At 49.0% G+C, this 15,868-nt stretch overlaps 1 protein-coding gene across 2 annotated transcripts in view; it reads right to left on the bottom strand.

Annotated features, from left to right (window-relative positions):
- Nucleotides 1-1,807: 1,807 nt before the first annotated feature.
- Nucleotides 1,808-15,868, bottom strand: part of POU2F3 (POU class 2 homeobox 3) — a 39,169-nt gene continuing 25,108 nt past the window's right edge. For both annotated transcript variants that reach the window (XM_032133848.1, XM_032133846.1), the window contains 10 exons: nucleotides 12,688-12,792; nucleotides 11,600-11,702; nucleotides 8,702-8,784; nucleotides 8,394-8,576; nucleotides 7,699-7,840; nucleotides 6,568-6,704; nucleotides 5,258-5,419; nucleotides 4,112-4,178; nucleotides 3,523-3,655; nucleotides 1,808-2,135 (listed from right to left, as the gene is read on the bottom strand). In XM_032133848.1, coding sequence (XP_031989739.1) covers nucleotides 2,096-2,135; nucleotides 3,523-3,655; nucleotides 4,112-4,178; nucleotides 5,258-5,419; nucleotides 6,568-6,704; nucleotides 7,699-7,840; nucleotides 8,394-8,576; nucleotides 8,702-8,784; nucleotides 11,600-11,702; nucleotides 12,688-12,792 — 1,155 coding nt within the window. In that variant the 3' untranslated portion in view covers nucleotides 1,808-2,095. The remainder of the gene's footprint in view (nucleotides 2,136-3,522; nucleotides 3,656-4,111; nucleotides 4,179-5,257; nucleotides 5,420-6,567; nucleotides 6,705-7,698; nucleotides 7,841-8,393; nucleotides 8,577-8,701; nucleotides 8,785-11,599; nucleotides 11,703-12,687; nucleotides 12,793-15,868) is intronic.

Below are 15,868 nucleotides of genomic sequence, written 5' to 3' on the forward strand. Positions count from 1 at the left end.
ATTATAGGTTGCTCTTATATTTGAGCTAAAACTTGCTGGGTTTTGTCTCCTTTCCTGCTCTGAGAAAGGGCGTCCCACTGCAGTTTGAGCATTAATCCCTGCTGGCATCTGCAAATCTGAGCCTGAATTGAAGCTAGGATATTAAATTGGACTGTTAGGATCCATGTAATTCTACCAGAGCTGCAAATCCCAAGGCTGGGAGCATCAGGAGTGATGAAGGAACTTGGTGGCATCATTTGGACACTGAGAAATGCTCAAAATCTCCCTTCAGGCCACAGGGAAACCTGGGAAGGAGAAGGAATATTCTCCCAGCTTGCACTCGCTCTCTTCACAGGGGGAAATCAGAGGAGGAAAGAAATGAATGAACAATAAAAGAAATTAAATAATAACAGCAAATTGTTAATTTTGAAGCTCTCCCCAGCCTTGCTTCAACTTGGGCACTGCTAAATGCCAATTTATGGGGTATCCCAGCTCCTGGTGTGCAGCTGGAATTGCCACAGCAGCTCTCCTTGGAGAAGAGCAGGGACAGAGAGCACGGAGTGGTCCAGGCACAGGAGATGCTCTGGTGACAGCTCAGCTTGTTCAGGAGGTCACTGAGTTCTCACACGGAGTAATTGCTCCCTGCATTGTTTCTCTGTGGCTGTGGGAGGTGACTCTTGGTCCTGGAAAGCTGGGATTTCCTGCTCTGTTTACTTTTAATCCCTTAGATGCTCTCCTGCGAGGCTGGAAGCGTTCCTGGACGGCAGGGGAATGGAGCTCTTTCCCTTCCAACTGGAGATTTTTGTGGAGCAAACAAACTGCTGGTGTTTGTTTTCCCACTCAGGGCCGGTTTATCAATAAATCCCAGGGATTTGTCGTTGTGCTTATAAACTTTGTGGAGGAGATGAACCCTCAGGATGTGTTTGCACAACACCTGGCACATGATCTCAGCAGAAATATCAATGTGCAGGTGCCGTTATTCAGCTTTTAAGACATTGGTGATTTCCCTCCCAGCTTTCAGAAACACTATTCCAAAGTTTCTGCAGTGGGAGCAAATTACTTGGACGAATTCCTGAGACCCCAGAAGTTCTTGTCAGTTAACAGCCAGATTTGGATTTAATGTATTTTCTCAAGGCTCTAAGAGTATATGGAGGTACAGTAAATTGTAAATGGATTATTGGAAATAACTGATTTAATGTTGTTTGTGGTGTCTTTTGAGCAAGAGGCTCACAAACCTCTGCAAGTCTGGACCAAGTCACCTGACTCTGAAGGAAAAATCCAAATTACTGCTCAGCTCCCAAGAGCAAGAATTACTGGGTAAAATGTGCAGGCAAAGGTTATGAAGACAATCAGTGCTCACTCATCCTCATCCCACCAAATCAGCACAAATCTCATTTGTGTTCATGGAATCAGAATTTCCCCCAAGGTTTAGAGCAATAACAAGACCTGGACACAAGTTTTGCAAAAGACAGGTTTTTTTGGTTGGTTGGTTGGTTGGTATTTTTTTAAAGGAAAAAATAAGAAGGCTCTAAAATACTTAATTAAAAAAAAAAAAAAAAAAGGAAGGGGAAAAAAAACAAAAAGCACCTTTAGAAAGGGAGCAGGAGGCGCAAAGCAAGTGGATCGGGAGCCTGGGGAAAACCAAGGCTCCCACCCAGCCACGGGGCTGCGGTGAAATGAACTCAAACCTCGGCTCAGTTTGGGGGCTGTGCGTGACAGGAAGAGCAGGAGGGAGCCTCCTTCCTTTTGGGAAGCTCTGGAACGGGACGGGGACAGAGAGAGAGGAGAGTCCTGACACGGGAATCCCGCCCGGGAGGATGCGGAGCTGCAAGCAGAGGAGCCATGCGAGGACAGCAAAGCAGGGGCTCGCCCTGGAGCCGGGCACAGGGGGACAGTGGCACTGTGGGGGCTGAGGGGAAGGGGGACAATGTCACTGTGGGGCTGGGGGGGCCTCGGGGAAGGGCTGGGCTGCAGTTTGAGTCCCTGCACAGCCCCGCTGCTGGGGGGCCCTGGCGCGAGGCTGCGCTGGCAGCGGTGGAAGGCACTGGAAGGCCCCGAGCATCGTTGGTCCACGGCCCGGTGGCAGAGCTGCTCTCGCCCTGGCGGAGGAGGCGTCTCAGTGGAGGTAGGTGGGTTGGTTCCATCGGTACCAGGATCTGTTTGCAACACGGAAAAACAGCGGTTTCACCTCGGAGGAAAAGTCAGCCCCAATTCCTTCGCAGCCCTACTGGGGCTCAGCCCATGCTGCAGGTTGATCGCAGGCAGTGAGCGCTGGGCACTGCGAGTGGATAAATCACATCCTTCTGCTCCTTTCACAGCCCCTGTGCAGTGTGCTGGCTCCCAGGGACACTGATCACCCACATCTGGGCCTCTCATGGATATTCCCATTCATGTTCCAGTGTAGAAGCACCATTCCCATATCCAGGGCATGGGAAGAAATCAGAATTTGTATTGCATCATAGCAACCCCCCCTTGTTTCTAAACAAGATCTTCCTCATTTCAGCTGCTACCTGGCCTTTTTCTTTTTAAATCACAGGAGATTTTGTTAGAAAAAAAGTTCTGTTTCATTTAATGTTTCCACTAAAACCAGAGACGATAAAAGTGTTTCAGTTCGAGGTAAATGAAGAGTGGGGGAAGCCAGAAAGCAGAAATAGTTTCTCTCTTTTTTTTGTGTCAGAACATTTTGAAAAAAACCTTATTTTAGTATTAAAACAAAAAAAGAAATATTTTTCAAGAAATGATCTTTTCCACTCCCTGCTTCTATAACAAAACCTCACTCCAAGCAACAAATTCTGTGTTGCAGGGACAGCATAGAGGGAGAGGGATTCATGGCACAGGGTGACCCAAGAGCTGTGGGTAAACCCCTCTGCTCTGGTGCCTCCCTAACTCAGCATCCTCGAGGTGATGCAGCAGAAATCACAAGTGCAGAAAGCCCCCAGGGAAACAGCCAGCAGGGCTCTGAGCCCTCGTGTCTGGTTTAATGCTTTTGCAGCCTCTAAAGGCAGGGTGGAGGGGAAAAAGTAATCCTTGTTGTGCCACTGTGGAAGAGTTGCTCACAGCAGAGCTCTCTGGGTGGCACTGCAGGAGAGAAAACTGGCTGTGGGTGGGTTATCCAAGCAGGAACAGCAGAATAAACCTGCCTCTGCTTCCTTCACACAGGAGTCTGGTGAGGACAGTGTTTCTAATCACTTTGGGGTTGGTTTTTTCAATTTTTTTTTTTTAACCCAGCACAGTTTTTCAGGCAAAACTTGATTGACTATTCATTTTCAAGCAGAAAAACAGCCACATCTCAAGAATCATGGAATATCCTGAGCTGGAAGGGAGCCACCAGGATCATCAAATCCAACTGCTGTCCCTGCACAGGACACCCCAGCAATCCCACCCTGTCCCTGAGACATTACACTTGAAGCTTCACACAAGAACACCCCACATTGCTGGGATCTCTAAAAGCTTTCCTGTTCTTCCTGAAGATCCCACTGCTTTCCCCACAACCCCCCGATGCCCTGGGTTGGTTTTGTGAGCTGTGGGGCCCCCCTGCCTTACCCTGAAGAGTTGAAGCCAGAGGAGTTCATGGCAGCTTTGGAGTTGCTCTGGGCTGTGCCGGGGCTGCTGGCATGGAGGGCACTGCCAGGGGACGAGGGCCTGCTGGAGTTCCCTGGGGAGCACGAGGATGTCACTGCGTGGCAGAGAGCAGAGTGAGCCTGGGGTCTCCTCTTCCTGCCCAAACATTCCCACCCCATCCCTGTGCCCATCCCGTGGCTCCTCTGATTCACTGCCCCTGCCGTGGGGAAGGTGGGGGACCCCAGGAATGTTCCCTGTTCCTATATCTGGGAATCTCACGTCTCCACGGAGATCCGACACTGACCCACCCTTTGTTTGGCTCCCAGTTATGCCCGGCTCCCAAACCTAAACACCCCAGCCCAGGGTTATCCTGGAAATGCTCTTTTGCCCAGTGTTTTCCATGTTTTTATGCCACCCAACAGAAAGACTCGGCTGTTCTTATCCCAGCTGTGTGGGGGCTCTTTCCCTGGCCAAAGCCAGGGGTCTGATGAAGATTATCCTGACCCAGAAATGGAGGAGTCAGGGATAACCAGGCAGAGGAAGGAGGGAAGGGAGGTTTCCCAAGGCTCACCAGTCCCAGGCATGGTGCTGTGCACTGGATTGACGGAGAGGGGCCCCAAGGACCCTGAGGTAGAGACCTAGGCAGGAACAGAGGCAGGCAGTGAGCACTGGGCACTGTGAGCAGATAAATCACATCCTTCTGCTCCTTTCACAGCCCCTGTGCAGTGTGCTGGCTCCCAGAGACACTGATCACCCACATCTGGGCCTCTCATGGATATTTCCATTCATGTTCCAGTGTAGAAGCACCATTCCCATATCCAGGGCCATGGAAAGAAATCAGAATTTGTATTGCACGTGCCTGACACTCTCCACATCCATCTAAACTTATGGATCAGCAATGGCAAAGCCTGAAATGATCAAATTTTCTGGAAGCCCCAAGATCCACTCGGACATCTCAGAGCGGGTGTTCTCAGCCTGGAATTTCCCAGCTGCCTCTGGTTTAGGGCACAAATAATCCCAATCTCCTTTAGGGCAGTTTAATTCTCAGGTGACAATTGGCAGTTTGGGAGCTGCAATCCAAATTAGCCTGGGGCATTGATTCCTGAAGGGAGTGCTTTGTTCAGGGAGGCTGATGAGTGAGGGCACAGCAGTCACAGGGGGATTCCTCACCCAGGCTCCTGCTGTGGCAACCCAAGCGTTTGTTTTGGTGCCCAAACAGGTTGGGCAACCAGCAACCAAACTTCCTGTGATGTTTTGCTGCCTTCTGATGGATAATTCCAAAAGCCAGGAGATTTCAAGATAAAATCCTGCTGGCGAACACAGACCCTGCCTCCCACTCCTGTGCTGCAGCACTGAGGGGGTTCCTGCCACTTTTAAATGGCAAAGGCACCGGGCAACTTGTAAATGAACCAGCAGAAATGCAGCTAAATTGATAAGAGTGTGTGTAATCCTCATCCTCCATTAACTTTGGAGAGATTTTCTTTATCAATCTCTGGGGGAAAAGCTTTGGGATAGCATCCTGATTTGAATAAATTATCCTACAATTAAGCTAATCAATTCCTCCTAAGAAATTTGTATTTTCTTTCTACTGTGTTCAATAGCTAGAATTATCACTTAATTAACTGTTATAATTGAGTTGATTGTTTTCAATCGATAGAATAATAATGAATGTTCTGGATGAGATTCCATTCAGGTGGCTGAATCCCAAGTGCCTCACCAGTCTGGAGTTGTAGATGGGTGATTTGATGGGGGATGGCATCGGGCAGCTGATCCGCTTTTCCTTCTGGCGCCGGTTGCAGAACCAGACCCGAACCACCTCCTTTTCCATGGAGAGCTGCTCTGCTATCAAGGAGATCTCCTCTGAGCTGGGCTTGGGGTTCTGCTGAGAGAGGCACGAGGTTAAAAAAAGCCCCAAAGAGCACAAGGAGATCTCTGAGCTGGGCTTGGGGTTCTGCTGAGAGAGGCAGGAGGTTAAAAAAGCCCCAAAGAGCTTCAGTGGCTGCTGGGAGGACAAGGGTGGGGTTGGCTGCGAGCTGGGGAGGGGACAAAAGCTCCATCTGAGGCCGAGGGTAAATATTTGGGTGAGAGATTATGTTCTGTGAACCAGAAAGTGCCTCTGGTTCCACATCAGCTCTCCCGGAGTCGGGGCGGGGCTGAGTCACAGCTTCTGACCCTGTCATTGCACAAATCACCGCCCTCTTTGAGCTGAACAGCCCCAAAATCAGTGCTGGGGTCACCCAAACCTCGTGGCCTTGGCACTGTCCAAGCCACTGCCTCTCTCTGCCCCCAGCCCTCATTTAGAAAGGGAAATAACAGAACCCACCCCGCCTCCCGAGTCTTTTATTTTCATTCCTTTTAGCTCTGTGGGGTTTGCTCGGAGCTGAAGCTCAAAAATATCAAAGATATCTGGCACAGAGGTGCCAAGATAATGTTCCCATTACAGAGAATGGCTTCTACCAGCTAAAAAGGAGCTGCCAAAATGAGCTGATGATGGCTGGGCAAGTTTTGATAGGAGGGAGAAACCAAGAGAAAACAAGCTCAGAAACAGCTTTGATTTGAGAAATTTCCAAAGCTCAGTTTAGCCCTGCTGATTAAAGCTCTGCTTGGGTTCTGTAGTGAATTTTCTTGAAATTCTTGGAGCTTAAAAAGTAGAAGGGCTCCACTTCTGAATGGGCTCAGCAAAAATACTTGGAGCAACAAGTTCTGGGGTCTCACAAGAGCTGCTTAATGGGTCATCAGAGCTCCTGTGACACATCTGCAACTCAAAAAGAGCTGGGTGCAGAGATCAGCTTTGGCCCAAATGCAGTGCTAAAATTGTAATTCCCTTAAAACAACATTCAACAAGGAAATAACTGGGAATCTCATTGGGTTTAACTCTTTACCTGTTGCCCCTTCAAGCATTTTCTAACCTGCTATCAAATTAAAACCCCAAAACAACCTCTTTTCTGGAGGGGATTCAGTGCTCCAGCCTTGCAAATGCCAAGCTCAGGGAGAGTTCCCAACAGATGGAAAGATTTTCCCCCTCACATCTTGAAATCTCTTCTCCAGCGTGGAGCGGATGTTGGTCTCGATGCTGGTCCTCTTCTTCCTTTTCCGTCCAAACATCTCGTTCACGGAGGGGTAGGAATTGGGGGTGCTCATGGAAGAATCCAAAGGAGCAGATTCTGGGGGAAGAGGGAGGGAAAAAGAGATTTGCAAGAAGATAATGAGTTATTTTCATTCCCAGTTACTTTTTGTGAAACAAAGGTGCCTCCTAAAATAGATAAATTGTTCCCACATTGTGGCTCCTCCCTCTGATGATGATTAAAATTGCTCCAAATCCATCGACGAGCTTGTCCAAATCAGGGAAGGAATAGGAGTGCTGATATTTTAACCCACACACCATCTTTCCTTTGTGAGCCTGATTTCCAGCCTGCTCTGGTAGGGCCCAGGGGTGTTCCAAGGAGTTCATTGCACCCAGATGAAGATGTTGACCAAACCCTTTGGCTCGGGGTGGCCAAGATGTGATAAATGGCTCAGACATCCTGAAGGGCTGGGCGAAGCACGAGGCTGGTGTGAGGTCAGCACAGGACACCACCCCAAATCCTGCTGCCCCTGGGAATTCCCCTCTCAGTGATATCTTCCTTTTCCAGTTACCCTTCCTGGGCTGATGCCTGAGTGTAGATACAAAAATGCTGCTAGCAAGGATTTTCTTGCTATTTTCTAAGTGCATGAGAGACTTTTCTCTCTCACAGAAGAGGCAGCAGAGTTCTGTAAACAACCAAGCCACCTGCAACCTTGAAAAGTCTTGTTTATGGTACAGTAGAAAAATATTTTGACAATGGATGTTTTAGGATTTTAGCCAATCACCCCAAGGGGTGGCTGGGTCTTTGTCCAATCAGACTACGAAGAAAAAAGTCTACAAAAGAGTTTGTAAAATAATTAAATAAATCAATCTTGCTGCACAATTCCTGCCTGCTGGATCTTCTCTCCTCCTCCTCCCTACGGCTGTGGGACACGGTGATGTACCCTAGGGCCCAGGCCTGTGGTAATACCTGAGCACCTCAGCAGCTCCTTCCCTCCTTTTGCAGCTCACACAGGGAGGGGTTGAACGGATTTGAGGCTCCTGGATGGATCCTCTCCTGCTGGTGGTGGCACTTCTGCCTTGATGTCACCTACCTGCGTCACTGAGCCACTTCTCCAGCAGCGGCTTGAGCTTGCACATGTTCTTGAAGCTCAGGTTGAGAGCCTCGAAGCGGGAGATCGTGGTCTGGCTGAAGTCGTTGCCGTAGAGCTTCCCCATGGCCAGGCCAACGTCACCCTGCCAGGGGACACCCAAATCCCAGCGTGAGCACAGGGAAAGCCCTCACAGCTGCCACAGCCCCGCCCACAAGCACCGAATGAACTGGGCTGGGCAAGCCTTTGAGGTCATCGAGTCCAACCTACGACCTAACACCCCCTCATCAACTAAACCACGGCACCGAGTGCCACGTCCAGGCTTCTTTTAAACACATATAGGGCACGGGGACTCCACCACCTCCCTGGGCAGGTCATTCCAGTGCCTAATCACTCTTCCAGTGAAGAATTTTTTCCTGATGTCCAGCCTCAATTTCCCCCCAGGCTGCTTCCAGGATAGCTTCAGCCTTGTTCCCGTGACCTGCCTGCCAGGGAGAGGGGATTTTTTCCCCACAGCAATCTGCCCCACACCCCTTAATATTGGAGAAGGTGCAGGTATTGAGGTGATGAGGTGTTAGGAATGGTTTTTCTCTTTGTGTATTTGGAAAGGGATGCCGCAAAATAACCCAAATTTACCTAATCCAGCCTTTCTGGAGGAAAGGCTCTGCCCCAAACTCCTCCCATCCCCTCCCTCTCACCTGTGTGAACCCCAGCTTGATCCTCCTTTGTTTGAAAGTCTTGGCGAACTTCTCCAGCTCCTCCAGGTCGCTGGGCTCCTCAGAAGCCCCTGCTGGGGTCAGGTGCTTTGCCACTTGCAAGTGCTGGGGGACGTCCAGGTGGGGTTCGACCGAGGAGCCGGGGAGGCCAGAGCGCCCCACAGCCTGCCCAGACACCCCAAAAGAGATGCTCAGAGTCACGAAAATAGAAAACCACCCCGTTTTCTGTGCCACTTGCCCTCCCTAAAGCAGCAGCGGGGAGTTCACCACGCTCTCAGGTGTGTTGTTACCTGGGAGGCCAGGCTGGGTCCGGGCTGGGAGAGGAGGAGGCTGCCCTGCTGTTGAGGGAACGAGAGGAGGTTTGGCTGCAAAGCTGAGGAGAAAAAAGAGAGACACGGCTGCTCAGTGAACATCCCCAGGAAAGCTCGGAGTGGGAAGCTCCCTAAGTTATTTCTTGCCCAAAATACAAGAATTTCAGCCATTAGGGAAGTGTCGGGCTCTGAGCTGGATTATGAGGAAGAAAAGGTTCTTCCCGTGGCTTTTTAGCCTGCAAGGGATTATTACAATAATGATAGAAGTGAAATATCTCATTTGCTGATCCCTGAGTGTCACTCAGCGTGCTCAGGCATTTTAGAGACCTCTAACCTTGATTTTAGGTGCCAAGCAGCAGAGAATTTCCTACATCCTCCATGGGGATCCCTCCCAGTGCTTAATCATTGTAGCTCTCAGAAAAATGGACATCTTATTTCCAATAGAAGCTCTTCTGACTCCGACTTTCAGCCACTTGATCTTGTTAAAAAACCCCTGATCCTCCAGTTAATCTCGTGAGCCCTCCCACTCTGCTCTCTGTTCTACACTTCATTTTCAAGTGTCATTTGGAAGCCATCTGACCCTTCCCTTCCTACCCTACTGTATTTCAAACAAATTGAATTTCTTTCAGAACGTAGGAGCTGACACGAAATGATGAAAGGGAAAAAGAAGGGAAATCCATAAACCCAACAAAAACTGGGATTTATGGAGACTGTGTAATTGTTTAGTTGACAAACTGCCAAGTGCAAGCCTATATCTCTTAGAGGGAATGTCCTACAGGATCAGGTTGTGTAGTTCCCTAGAAATTTAGTTGGTATCAAGTCCATTGTGAGTGAAACCTAAAGAATTTAGTGAGGATTTATAACCTTGCCCAGAGCAGTCAATATATTTAATTGATTATAACTGCCAATTACAGGGAAGTCCATAGAAATTTATGGACTTCTGCTAATAAAAGGGAAAACAGATAATCTCCAGAATCAATCACTCACTCTCTCACTCTTTCTGCCTTTTCTTATTTAATTTAGATCTGATGTGCACTATCCCATTTATTTACTTAGGCTGGGGTTGGAATAAGCCTTCCCTAACGCTGGAACAACTCAGAATTTCAAATCCAGGCTGGTAATGAGGTGCACATTTTTACCAGTGCAGGTAATTAATCACTGCCGTGGCTTTGCCTTGGGACATGGCAGATGCTCTGTCATTTGGAGTCTTTAAAATCATGATTGAACACCTTTGTGAGAGCTCAGCTCTGGCTCTGAGGGAAATGAAGGGCTGCATTCAGGAATCACCAGTCTGGCAGCTGAGATGAAGATTTCAGCAGCGATATTTCGACTGACAGGATTCCCAAAATCTCTGTGGCTGCTCATTGCCACCTTTACAGAGCTCTCCCACCCCGACTCAGGTGTGCCAGGATTAGGGCTGCGCAGGGAACGAGGGAATCAGAGCTGGGAATTTATCTGAGAGCTTCAAAACACAGCCCCAACTAAAATTCACATTCCTCTTGGAAAGGGGCAGCCCCCAGCCAAGCCCCTTTGGCCACAAAATCCATTTATGGAGCCACGGTCTGAAATCAGGAGACACCCAGGGAATTCCCTGATGGCCCCAGGGGCAATTCTGGAATATTTTCTGCCTTTCTGCAGGAGGAAGAAAACTCCACTTGTACAAAACAACAAATTCCACAGAGCCAACCTGAGCCTTCCCTTTTACTCCCCACTGGCTCTGTGTGCACGTGGCAAAGGATCACTAAAACCCGGCAATCACCCATGCAAATGGAAGTGTTCCTGCACAGAAATCCAACTCCTGGCCAGAATATCCAGTCCTGGTCAAGCCTGGAACTGGAAGGGGTGACAGCCAAAGATAGCTGCCAAAAAAAGTCAGTGAACAGAGAAATTCTCATCTATAAAAGGCAGCGAGTTCTGCTTTGCAGTAAAAGATGCTTATTATTCATGAGTAAAAGCAGGCAGTGAGGAATAGATTGTCCTGACCGTATTTCAAACAAACTAATTCAAAATTATTTGTAAATATACATCAAGTACCTTTATCCATCACTCAGCAGCATCTGGCAGAGAGCAGAATTTATATATTGTCAGGAAGAAATAAAGTCCCCACTTGCTCTTGGAGTGTGCGAACCAGTGGGTTCAAGCTGCAGAGATTTAAGGTTATAATCCTGAATTCCAGTTCATGTGGAGGCAGCTCTGTGCTGGGATAAATCCAGAACACAAGCAAAGCATGCAAGTCCCCTTGGATCTGCCAGGCTATGGATTAAAGCAGCAGAAAACCTCCATCCTCACCCCTGGGGCGGGAGAAATGCTGTAAAAATACTGGAGGTAAAACCAGAAATACAGGGACTTTCTCAAGCACTGAGCGAGCCCTCAGCGCTTTCCTGGAGCTGATTTCTCCGTGTTTCAGGAGCAGTGAGACCCTTCCTGCCCTATGGAACATCCAAACCTCTCGCTCTCCTCCCACAGCTGCTCCTGGCTAAGTTGGACCTGTTCTGCTGCCAGCGCTGTCCTCCAGCTCCTTGCCTGGATTTACCCTCCCTCCAAGCGATCAGCCCGGCCTCTGATCAGCTTTCTGGAATTAATGAGGAGTGGGAGGGAGCCCGGGCGGGCTGGCCCTGCTCCCCAAGGAGCAGCTCCTTCACTGTTTTGCTGGAAAACCGGGCGCTGTCCCGAATTCCAGGCTGGGATCCGTGCCTGGCTGCCCGGGCTGGCCCCAAGGTGGCACTCGTGGAGCGCACAAGGCGCAGGTGCCAGCAGCATCTCCAGCCCGGGATGCTTCTGGGATCATCCCCGGTGTGGGAACAGGCAGCATCACGCTAGGAAAACCCGACATCCACGAGAAATGAGGTTTTCCCTGAATATTTATCCATTTCTTACCTTGTTGTCCTGCCTGAGACTGGGACAGAAGGAACTGGGGGACTGACTGCATGTGCCCAGGGAGCAACACCAGCTGCTGCAGGGTGTGGAGGGAGCTCATGTCCTACAGAAAACAGCAAAGGGAACAATACAACTCAAGGATTTCTGCTCCTCACAAATCCACGCTGCATGTGGGTAGTCTGGGGGGCTGGAGAGCTGCAGGTCCAAAAGTTTCAGGGGTAGGAGAAGAATTCTGTGCATACAGAGACATCCCCGTGGAGAACTGTCTGCTTTGCCCTGGAAAAGGTAACTCTTGATGAAGACATTTTTGAGGCAATCAAACTCTGGTTGTTGGAACAGTGAAACCTCTTGCATTTCAATTTCTTCCAGACAAAGTATTTCCAGAGTGAACTGCCTAAAATCACCCAGCAAATTGCAGCAGGCTCTCCCAGCTCACCACTGCTGCCTCCCACAGGACTGTTCTGAAGACTGGGGGAAATTGAAGAATCCCTAAATTGCATAGTGGATCTGAATACCCCAGGAAAAAACGAGGGAAGGGCTTACTGAGCATCTGTGTGCCCCCCTGGCATCCAACTCCCACTAGAATTTAACAAGAGTTAAGTGCTAAACTCCATTTTTTTTACCTTAGGGAAAAACCAATTCCCTCAAGGAATGAATTTCTTCCCTGGTGTAAATCAATTTGAGGCAACAACAGGCTCAGATTAGCAGTTAATCTGGTCTAGAATCCTATCTCCAACAATGGCATTAACCAGACATTCCTGAAGGAGGAAGAGCAGGGCAAACATTCTCAAACACTTCCCCACGGTGTTGTCTCAGCCTCCAGTTATTTCCAGTCCGAGGGATTTCCTGACCAGGAGTGGTTTCCCTGCTTAGCAAACCCTCAGAGGAAATCCAGCACGTGTCCCGTCTACCCCTGAATCCACGAGGAAAAGCCGAGGAGGAAGATGAGGATTCACTTTTCCAATTCAGTGTTCCTCACCCCCTCAGGCTCCTTTTGCCCCTGGCCAAAGGAATTCAGGGAGGGGGTGAGGAGCAGCCTCTTTTCCTGACGAGCAGATCCCGGCTCCCTGGGCAGCCAGGTCACTCACCCCTGCGATTTGGCTCCCTGGCATCATGGATGATCCCTGCACGAGGTGACCCGACCGAGGGGGGATGGCAGATTGCAGGGAGTCGCTGAGGTCCTCGGTTTTAATCTGCAAAAGAGCAAAGGAATTGTAGGATTAGAGAGCAGAGAGGAGGGATGAGCAGGAGGAGTGGGGAGCTGGGATCCAAGGGGCTGCAAGATGCTCCTCTCAGGGAATTTTCATGGTTTCCATCGCTGAAAATCATGGTCATCCACACTCCTGCTCTCCACTGGATCCCAGGGACAGCTCTCCTGCTCTGCCAAGCCCAGGGCAGGCTGGCACTTTGCTCAATTGAAACACTTCAGGAAAAAACCAATTGCAAGCAGCTTTTCAAGGTTTAAAGCCTTTTGTGGAGTTTTAATGAAGAGACAGAGCAGTTCCCCTTTCCAGATCACCACTCAGGCCCCGATGGCAGGGCTGGCCATGGAAAACCTCTCATTTTTCCCTGCAGGAAAGAGAGAATGGTCCAAGGGGATGGGAAAGGAAAGGTCCTGGAGTAAAAGACCTCAAAAAGGCAGAGCAATCTCCCAGACTTGAAAATGCAGCACTCCAGGCACCAAATGCTTTTGTGCCATTACTACCAAAAAGCAACAAGAAATTGTGAGCAAAATCTCCCTCCTCAGTTACAAGCTGTGGAAAAAGAACTGGAAAACTTCCCAGGTGTCCAGTGGTCTTTTGGAGCTACTTTAATGTTCAAGCAAAGTTCTTGTCCACCAGAAAATAATGATTTTTAAATCCACATTCGTAGAGAAAAATGCACCCCGGGAGCAGAACCAAATCCTTGTTTCTGGTTTATTCCACAGTCTCCATGTCCATTTCTAACACTGCTGCTACATTGTTAAAAATTAATTTATTTTAAAAAAATGAATAATAATCTGTTCCAATTATTGTGGTAGCTGAAATCTTTTGGTAGTGCTGACTAGGACAGGAGGAAGGGGAGGATTTTGGAAGTTTTTAGGTTAATTCCTGAAAGCTGGGTGAGGAGTGCCCATGCACGGGGACAGGTAAATCATACAGAACTCTCCTCCGAGAAAAGACTGAACCAAATATTTCCTCAGCATGAGAACACCCTGAACAAGGATTATTCCTCATCGCAGCAAGAAGAGCCTCTAATTCCCAAAACCTGGAAAAACCAGGAGGACTCTACAAAGGACAGGGCTTGAAACCCCTGAAGATTCACCCTGACTCCTGGACTGACCATCCCCAGGTCCCATCAGACCCCACAAAACCCCCCACCCCCTTCCAAACCCCACATCCCCCAAAGAAGAGGAGAGTCTTTGTCCCAGTGATGGGGCCTTGAGTCCTGCAACCTCCTGCCAGCAGAGGGGGACAAGAAATCCGCTCTAAAAACAACATCTCAAGTGGATATTTTGAGGCTGAAGGAGCTTTTCTGCCCACTTGAGCAACGCGAAGAAATACGCGGAACAATTCCAGTTGGAAGAGACCTCTACAATCATCGAGTCTGAGCTCTGAAGGATCTCCACGAGAGGAGAAAAGGGGGAAATGGGATCACAAGAGGCTCAACAGCTCCAGAGCAGGGAGCTGCAACATTCCCCTGTGCATTTTGGAAGGTGCTGCACGGAGGGAAGGTGATTACAACACCCCCTCTCATTACAGCTCGAGCTCTGGACACCGCCGAAACTCGTTTTGCAATAATCCCAGCTCCTTGCAACAAGAGGTAGACATGCTATAAATTTCAGCTCTTTCCTACCTTTCAGGTTGGCATGATCATCCCTCTTAGCCTGGCAGGGCAAAAAAAAAAAAAAAAATAAAAAAAAAAATCAGGTGGAAAGATCTTCTTGATCGCTATCGACAGCGGTAAGTCACTAGATGCCAGGCAAAAAGGGTCAGGAGGACACCCCGTTACCCCTGAGCCATCCAGTCCTTGCAGGCACGTGGATTTAGGGACGTTCTTTGCATTAAAAAGAATCCGTCGGCGCCAAAAAAGAAAAAGACTCAATTATTAAAAAAGAAAAGAAAAAAAAGAAATGAACGTTTGTCTGCTTCATCCAAGGCGGAGCAGTCCCAAAAAATACCGAGTTTTCCACGTCTCAGAGAGCCGGGCTCTGGGTGCTGCCTGAGCCGTGATCCCGATGGGAGTGGGGTGTTGAAGAGGCACGAGCCATTTCCAAACTGAAATCAATTTTTGCAGCTGCCAAGCGGGACGAGCTGGCGGCGCTCCAGGGAGAAAGGGGTGTGTAGCCGCATCCCGGCATGGCTCGATGTGAGAACGGGAGGTGGGTTTGGCAGAGGACCGGTTCCCGATTTAAAAACAACAACATCTCCCACTGCTCCTTCCCCCGGCCCTGGAATTCTCTGGCTCCCTCCTGCGCAGTGGGCGGGAACCTGGGGTTGCTCTTGACAAATCCTTCTCCCTCCGCACCTATTTCCATTGGGTTTAGGCTCAAATTTACCTCGCCCTCCTCTTCCTCTCCCCGACAGGCCTGCAGCTGGCTAATTGTTCATTAGCAGGAGTTCGGGCTCTATCCAAAACTTTGGGGATGGTTTATGCAAATCCTGCTCCTTCATTTTTTTTCCCTGGCTAAACCGGCAATATTGCCAAGTGTACATTAAAAAACCAAACCCGAAAAACCCCAAAAAACCACACACATTGTGGGCGAGGCCACTCAATATCATGAGACTCCCTTAAAATAATGTAAATTTCGGATTAATAAAACGAGGGGAGGAGTTGCCTCCTCCTTTCCCAGTGCATCTGCCTCAGATTTGCAGAAAATCCCTGCAAATATGGGAAGACTTTTCCTTGAGGAACCAAACCAGAAAAAAAAAGATTGAAATGATGAAATCCTCACAGAATCAGCTCATGTGAGGATTTGATGGAAGCTCTGCTGAAACATTGCAAGTGAGCAACAGTGATTTGGGTAAAAATTACAGGAGCAGGTCCCACTGGGATTGCTCAGGATCTTGGTTTGATAGGATCATCATGGATGGGGAAAAGGGAACGAGAAGTCACGGAGAGACTTTGTTCCCATTGAATTTTGCTTGGAAAAATAGCATTATTTAAAGAAAGCAACCTGGTCTGGTGGAAGCTTCATTGCCCATGGCAAGGGGTTGGAACGGGATGATCCTTCAGCAACCTTCCAACCCAAACCATTCCACGGAAAAACGAGCAGGGAAGAGAGCAGAA

The sequence above is a fragment of the Corvus moneduloides genome, chromosome 25 (genome assembly GCF_009650955.1).
Source record: "Corvus moneduloides isolate bCorMon1 chromosome 25, bCorMon1.pri, whole genome shotgun sequence".
NCBI classification, from domain to species: Eukaryota; Metazoa; Chordata; class Aves; order Passeriformes; family Corvidae; genus Corvus; species Corvus moneduloides.